The sequence below is a fragment of the Mizuhopecten yessoensis genome, unplaced genomic scaffold (assembly GCF_002113885.1).
Source record: "Mizuhopecten yessoensis strain PY_sf001 unplaced genomic scaffold, ASM211388v2 scaffold8497, whole genome shotgun sequence".
Lineage (NCBI taxonomy): Eukaryota > Metazoa > Mollusca > Bivalvia > Pectinida > Pectinidae > Mizuhopecten > Mizuhopecten yessoensis.
In genome coordinates, this window is record NW_018407577.1 from 15,785 (window position 1) to 24,308 (window position 8,524).

Genomic DNA, 8,524 nt, shown 5'->3' on the forward strand with positions numbered 1-8,524 from the left:
AGGGTATCAGAATGGTAATGTGGTTACTTGGGGATTGAAGGAGGGGGGGCAGGAATTGACACTTAAAGAGATAGAAATCATTTAATGGCCATAAAGAATTTAAAACCAAAATCTCCACTAAAAAAAAAACCACAATATTTCATCGGATACAAATTTTAAAGAATATTTTCTAAAACTTTCTTAAAAGTTTGTCATTTGTGAACATAAAAATTCATTAAAAAGTTTTATGGTAATGCCTGGTCAATGACAAAATATAGGGGATTAGAAATTCTCTGCAAAACCTCTGGAAACAAATACCTTCAGGATGAACACCCTATTTTCCTCGGACAATATCAAAGCATAGGTACAAAAATAGAATGGTATGGTAATTGTATTATAAATTAAGAGAAAACAAATTTCTTGATATATCAGCACGACAGACACAAGAACAATAACAACAAGATACGTCAACAAAATCATAGCATAAATTATTTCCTGATTTCAAGAGGTTAACTGTGAAACATACCCCTGTATAGCGCCAAATACTGCCCAGGGTAATATTCAGCCTTCACCAGTAAAATAACTATTCACCCATCAAATTTCAACCTTCACATTTGAAATACTACATATTTATTGTAAACTGTGTTATACTCATACCTTTTGTCCTCATTACGGAGGGTGGAAAGGGGCAAATTTAAACTTTGGTGCACATTTCCCAGAATATATATACACTATATAGTAAAATATACACATCACTTGGTTAAATAATCTGGCATAAGGTAGTCACAGTGAACAACAATACACAACATATACACATTATTACAATTCAACATACAAAAAAACAGGGTGAAAATAATCATATACACTAGCCCGGTGAATGAAATTATGTGTCTTGTTCTTGTGTATATTACATGTCTTGTTATTAATAATGAGAAGAAGTGACCATGACAACATCAACTGGGATATCAGCAAGTTTAGTCACGTGTTTATATGTTTCGGCCCACTAGGTGGGTCGTCACCCTGTCTTGTTGTTAGATTATTACATGTGTATAATGTTTATTGCACATGTCTTGTTCGTGTGTACCCGTATAATTCATGTCTTGTGTATAGTACATGTGTCTGGTATATATTACATATGTCTTGTCTCATTGTAAAGTCTAATATTTAAAAGTTTCTTGTTGTTGTGTATATTACATGAGTCTTCTGTTTGTGTTTTGTATAAATTATATGTGTCTTGAGAATAATACATGTGTATTGTGTATTTTACATGTGTCTTGTGTATATAACATGTGTCTTGTGTATATAGCATGTGTCTTGTGTATATAGCATGTGTCTTGTGTATATTTCATGTGTCTTGTGTGTGTTCCATGTGTCTTGTGTATATAGCATGTGTCTTGTGTATATTTAAGTGTCTTGTGTGTGTTACATGTGTCTTGATGAATGAGCTGGAAAATATAACAATATTTGATCATTACTATGATCATTTGGTATCACCACTCCATCCACAACCATTAGACATGAAGCATAAACAATTTCAACACATGTTAACATTAACATCAGACTTATATTTACAGCAGTGTACAAAAACCCAACATGTTATTGATAAAACATATTCCAATTAAACCATATGGTCAATTAATGAGAAAAGAAAGAGGTTAATTTTTATGAATACATCTGTGAACAAAGTTCTGATTACAAAGACTCATTGTATAGCAATAGAAAAGTAGGAATATATCAATAATCAGAACATATGTCAATAGTGTGCGGTTCAATTAACTGAAAACTCCAGCACAAAAAAAATAACAAAATACATCTTTGTCTTACCAAAGACAAAACTCACAATATAACTCTATATCAAGCTGCATAACTCAAGTCTGACGACTCCATGCAAGTTTTACTCCTCAGCAAAGGTAAACATAATGTACGAACTTGTGCGTCTATAAAATGAAAAAAAGAATTGCAATAAAGATTTTATATGAAGGCACATATTACTAACAATGTACATAAAAAGTGTACAGATCTAGTTCTCTGGGCCTTACTCAATGCTTGGTCATCTTAATCCAAAGTGAATGCTCAATTTTAATCAAATATATGTTTTTTAAAGACTAAAACTTGTTTAGTTTGTATGTGCTTGACGTCCTATTAACAGCTACGATCGTTTAAGGGTGAGACTGGTTATGGGGTGAAGGAAAGCTGGAGTACCTGCGGCCAGTACCTGGTGACTGCCCCAAACCTCGAACCTGTGACCAGGGGTAGAGGGCTAGCGATCATAAACAGTCATACGCCTTAACCCCTAAACTACTGCCTAGACTGAAATTATAACTAATATATAGAATGATTCAGAATGATTCTCTGGTGACAAGAAACACAAAAACATTTGGGTTTTTTTTATACTTTTTAAAAATTACATGTGAAAAATTTGCATTTAGAACTTGTTAAGATAATCAGACCTTGAAAAACCCAGCCCTGGTGTTGATTACAGCAAACTTTAAACAATTACATTAAACTTTACAAGTCTTATTTTTTACCCCTGAAATATCAAATTTTAAGGGAATTAAAATTGCTGTTACTGATAAATGAAAATGTCCATTATAGCTTACTTGGTAGGTTTCAAAATATCACATCTGTGATTAAAATTGATTAAAATGTATACATTTTTCTTTTTTAAAAGAAAATTTCTATTAAAATAAATAAGAATGCATATTTCTAATTACTCACTACAAAATATTAACTTATATAAACTTACATCTCATAGACAAAAACAACTTGGGTAGCCAGTTACACAGAACATATATACACATACAGTACCGTACAGCGAAACCTCATCACCCTGGACAATATGGTTCCTGATTAAAAGTTCGTAAAAACAAATTTTCCAGATTACAGATTCTAGATATTGAATGAAACAGTTACTGTCACTAACAAATTCATTTACTATATATTTGGTTTGTTTATGGTCATTAAAGGACGTGCCAGGTTTTGGTGGAGGAGGAAAGCCGGAATTCCCGTGGTAAAACCACAAAGCTATGACCAGAAACCTGATGACTGCACCATGTAGGCCTCGAACCTGCGACCCAGTGGTGGAGGGCTAGTGGTAACAGAATGTCAGACTGTAAATACCATTACGAAAGTCTGATGGGTTAACATAAGTGTCCAGATAGATAAGGTTCCACCGTACTGCTGGGAAATTCTATGTATTGACATGATCATACAGAAATGTTGTCCACAACAACCAATTTAAGCAGAATCACAGATTAATGTTAATGATATGACTGAATCTCAGCAGCACCATTCTTCAAATGCACCATAAACACAAAGTTCATCTTGTGTGAGAAATCCTCTCATCATACCCATATTCTCCTCGTGAAAGAAAGATATCCCTCTCATGACGATAATGAAGACACAATTTCTCTTCTTGATATGGACACCTTTCTTCACTTGAACCCACTCTACGCACTCCACACTATGTTTTATTTCTCACATTGAGATAACTGTTGATCAACTCTCTGTTTGAGATAACTGTTGATCAATTCTCTATTTTAGGTAACACTTGATCAACTTTCTATTTTAGATAAATGTTGATCTCTCTCTGAGATAAATGTCGATCAACACTCTATTTGAGATAACTGTTGATTAACTCTATTTGAGATAACTGTTAATCAACTCTCTCTCTGAGGTAACTGTTGATCAACTCTCTATTTTAGATAAATGTTTTTTATCTCTCTGAGATAAATGTCGATCAACTCTATTTGAGATAACTGTTGATCAGCTCGCTCTCTCTCTCTCTGAGGTAACTGTTGATCAACTCTCTATTTAAGATAAATGTTTCTCTCTCTCTGAGATAATTGTTGATCAACTCTCTATTTGAGATAACTATCGCTCACAGTTCCCATACTAGCGTCTATTTTCTGGAACTGTGTGGAGATTTTGTCCAAAATGTCATCAATGTGACTTCCATCACCAGAAACATCACTCACAGATCTCCTGCAAATACAAAACAAAAATCTGATTCAAAGTTTGTACACTCTTTTTTTTTATTACCAGGGTATTTGGTTTAATTGGACTATCATACAAATCAAAAGCAACTCTTCATGGAAATCCTCCTTAAACATGATTGATGTTTGTTAGTTAGCCCAGTGAGTTCAAGACTTCTGAAGTAGGTGGTCAAGGGCTTATGGTTCATGGCTCATAGCCCTGCCGGGTGTGTGTGTGGGAGGGGGGGGGGTACACAGAGGGCCTAGACATTTTTTGAAATTAATGATGCCAGGAGGTGAGATGTGCATTTTAAGCATGAACAAGAGTACCGCGGGGCGGAACAATATACACCCGTCGAATCACTCATGTATTACATGGTTAGTCAGAGGTTATATTTATATGCAATTGGACAAAATCTTGTCATTCCTAAAACAAGAGGTCCATAGGGCCTGTATCGCTCACCTGGATATCTAAGCAATCATGGCAAAATATTCTCCAAATGAGATCCAGGGGAATATGCCAGACCCCAATGCCAATTCTTGTAGTATGTCTGTATTAGATTTGTCATGCCCAGCAATTTAATGTATGGTTATGTGGTGGGGATCTCAACTGTTTCCAAGCTGTGACTCAGAAACTAGATCCCTAGGGTTGTGGCCAGACCCCAGGATCAATTCTAATATCATGACCGCATTTGTCTCTTTTTATCCAGCATTTGTATTTATAGTCTTGGGGTGGGGATCTCAACCGTTTCAAAGTTATGACCCATGGGTTAAGTCTGCAAGGGTAGGCATTCGTCTCTTCATGCCCAACAATTGTATATATAGTTCTGGAGTGGGGATCACAACCGTTTCAAAGTTATGACCCAGGGACTTTGTCTCAAAGGGTGGGGCCAGACCCTAGGCCATCCTGGAAGCAAATGTGCATGCTTCTCTTTATACTCCACAATTGTATATATGGTTATACCGTGGGGATCTCAACCATTTTCAAGTAATAAACATTTGTTGGCCCCACCCCTTAGCACAGGGGGGTCAGCCCAACCATTTGTACAAATTTGATCCCTGCTTCCCATGAATGCTTCTGACCAAATATGATCAATATACATGGCATAATTCTACAAAGAAAGTTTTTTATAGCAATATAGCCAAATTGCCCCCTTTTGGCCTCACCCCTCAGCCCCCTGGGGGGTCAGCCTAACCATTTGTACAATTTTGAATCCCAACCACCTAGGGATGCACCCAGTCAAATATGGTTGATAACCAGTGCATAGTTCTACAGAAGTCGTTTGTAGCAATATAGCCAAATTGCCCCCCTTTTGGCCCCGCCCCTCAGCCATCTGGGGGGTCAGCCCAGCCATTTGTACAATTTTGAATCCCCACCACCTAGGGATGCATCCAGTCAAATATGGTTGATAACCAGTGCATAGTTCTACAGAAGTCGTTTGTAGCAATATAGCCATATTGCCTACTTTTGGCCTCGCCCCTCAGCCCCCCGGGGGGTTCAGCCCAACCATTTGTACAATTTTGAATCTCCACTAACGAGGGATGCTTCCAGTCAAATATGGTTGATATCCATCTCTTAGTTCCAGAGAAGAAGTCGCTTAAATTAATATACCCCCGTTAGCCCAATTGCCCCCTTTTGGCCCCACCCCTCAGGCCCCTGGGGGGCAGACCCACGGTTTATACAAAATTGGTTCCCCATCACCGAATGATGCTTCAGACTAAATATAGAACAAATCTTTTCATTCCTACAGAAGAAAAAGGATTTTAAATAATTTGCTATATTTCCCCTATTGGGCCCCGCCCCTCAGTCCCCAGGGGGGCCAGACCCACCATTTATACAAAATGTGTTCCCTTTCCCCTAAGGATGCTTCTGACCAAATTTGGTCATAATCTGCTAAGTGGTTTATGACTAGTAGCGATTTTTAGGAAAAGTTGACGGACAACGGATAGGCAGGTGAGCTAATAAAAGAAGGATTTAGAAGAATTTGCTATGATTCCCCTATTGGGCTCCGCCCCTCTGTCCCCAATATTCCAATATTGGATCATAATGTCATTATTACTGATGAGACCTATATACCTACAATACATATGTCTTATTACCCAATACACAGGTATATCTACCTTAGGTACAGGTATCACTTTACTGAATACACATACATTTTAGATAATACACGCCAGGTATGTAAATGCTACGGTTTATAAACACAACCTACACTGACCTAGTACACCATCTATTGCTTTATTATCACTGTTTGTCTGTCGGTAACCTCGCTCAACAGGGAAGTTACTTAGTCTGCACACCTGCAGGTCTTAGCAGGTTAATCCACGCATTAAACTGGATTTGTGTACACAGAGCAGACATTTGTTGATATAACTTACAAGTTAGATTTCAGCCAAACATATGACTTCCAGGTTTTGATCAAACCTTTTACAATGTCAGCAGGAAAGTGACAGATTTATCAACAAAGCTACAGGTCATCATGTGATTGTGAATCGCAGGGTTGGATAACTATTGACAATGCAAGTGAACATTGAGGAGTGTGGAATGGAAAACTTGAATTCATCATCACAGTAACCCTGTGACATCAGTGAGCGTGAGGTAGTTATTTCATATTATTTTTCACATGACTATGTGGTAAAGTTTTCATTTTTTTACAAAACAAACTCTTATTTGTGAGTGTTTACCGATACCAATATATATTTATACAAGAACAACAAACTTCTTCAAGTTTTCAACAAATAATTTAGCTTTTTATCAAAATGGCAACCCCTATAAGCCAAATACCTCTCCGTATAAAAGGTCAAACGACATGTATTCACCACAACGGGAGACAGCTAGAATTTTATTGTGAAAAATGTCAGGAACTGGTTTGTCCAAAATGCCTTTCTTCTATTCACAAAACCCATCCACTTTGTGAGCTAAGTGAAATCACTCCTAAGAAAGAACTAGACATTAAAAACTTTATAGACAGAACAGAAAAAAATGACCTTGTGCAAATTGGGAAATATGTCACCGCTACTGATACGCTCCTTAAAGACAACACCAGTACCTTTGAGAAGCTGTCAAAAAAGTTAAAAATGCAAACAGATAAATTAAAACAAGAGCTGGACATACTTACAGAACAGACACTCTCTCTTTACCACAAAATGGAAGAGGATAATACCAAGCTGATAAGGAAATACAAACAGGACCTGGAGATGTACGAGAAGCAACTCAAACAACAAATTCAAGAATGTAAAGCCGCTCTCCAGCGTGGTTCACACATACAGATTTATGATACATATTGTGAGATCCAGTCTCCTTCACACAGTCTCCCTGTCAAACCTGTCCTGGGTACTGCCAACTTCACTCCAAATGAAAATCCTCAAGATCAGTTGAAAAAAGCCTTGGGAAAAGTTACCACGTCAGGTCAAGGTCAAACTTTAACTGGCCAGGAACGGTCAGCCTCAATATCTGATAATCTGGGACAACCATCTGCACAACAACTACGGTCAGGAACAAAAGTGAAGAAAGCAGTGACAGCATACAAACTACTGCCGCAGACCAAGGTAGTGGAGGAGTGGAAGTCTCCATGTGACATTGATTCTGTATGTCCCACCACTGATGGTCAGGTGTGGACCACGGACAGTAATACAATAACTCTCCTGGACAGGAAGGGTAAAGTAATACAAAAGGTCAGCCACAATGTCGGGATCAATGACATCAGTCTGTCACCCACCACAAACACACTGTGGGTCTGTGATGATAAAAACAACATCATGGAGCTGGTATCAGGACGACTGACACACAGATTCCATACCAAGGAGTTTCCCTTTTGTATATGTGTTACAGCCAGTAGCCATGTCATTGTAGGGATGACCAAACACATCTCAAAATTTACCACAAAAGGTAAAATGGTGTGTACTACTATGGCTAAAGGGACTAGGAAACCATTAGTGTGTACACCACAAAGGATCTCAGAGTGTCCTGTCACTCACAATGTGGCAGTCACTGATTTCAGTTATGAAAGAGATGGTGGTGATGGAAAGCGACATATTGTTGTGATGGACACTGATTTCAAGCAACTGTTTGTATATAGAGGTGACATCCCCAGTACATATAAACCAACACCACAAACAGGAGGTAGACCATTTATCCCCCATGGTGTGGTGTATGACAGTGTGGGGAACCTGATCATAGGGGACTATAACAACTACAGGGTCCTACTCATCAGTGGAGGTGGTGAAATCCTCAGGGTCATACACAAGGACACAGACTATACATGGGCTGTAGGTATAGACAGGGAGGATGTGCTGTGGGCAAGGTTTGGGTTAAACAAAGTCAAACTACTACGGTACAGCAGTATGTGACACCTGTAACCAAACAACTAGTATATCTAGTTACCATGACAGTGACATGGAAATCAGAGACAAAGGAAACTTATCATGATTACAAATCAACTAACAATGTGTGACATTCACAGGATTATAGGTAAAATGTCTAGACTACAGATTGTGAGACATTCACAGGATTATAAGTAATACGTCTAGACTACAGATTGTGAGACATTCACAGGATTATAAGTAAAATG

At 37.9% G+C, this 8,524-nt stretch overlaps 2 protein-coding genes across 4 annotated transcripts in view; one reads left to right on the forward strand and one right to left on the reverse strand.

Annotated features, from left to right (window-relative positions):
- LOC110456055 overlaps positions 1 to 2,269 on the forward strand; it is a 12,854-nt gene extending 10,585 nt beyond the window's left edge. Inside the window, exon 3 of the mRNA XM_021506585.1 lies at positions 2,129 to 2,269. Coding sequence (XP_021362260.1) covers positions 2,129 to 2,269 — 141 coding nt within the window. The remainder of the gene's footprint in view (positions 1 to 2,128) is intronic.
- LOC110456063 (cerebral cavernous malformations protein 2 homolog) overlaps positions 1,379 to 8,524 on the reverse strand; it is a 26,803-nt gene continuing 19,657 nt past the window's right edge. For all 3 annotated transcript variants that reach the window (XM_021506600.1, XM_021506601.1, XM_021506599.1), the window contains exon 12: positions 1,379 to 3,963. In XM_021506600.1, coding sequence (XP_021362275.1) covers positions 3,840 to 3,963 — 124 coding nt within the window. In that variant the 3' untranslated portion in view covers positions 1,379 to 3,839. The remainder of the gene's footprint in view (positions 3,964 to 8,524) is intronic.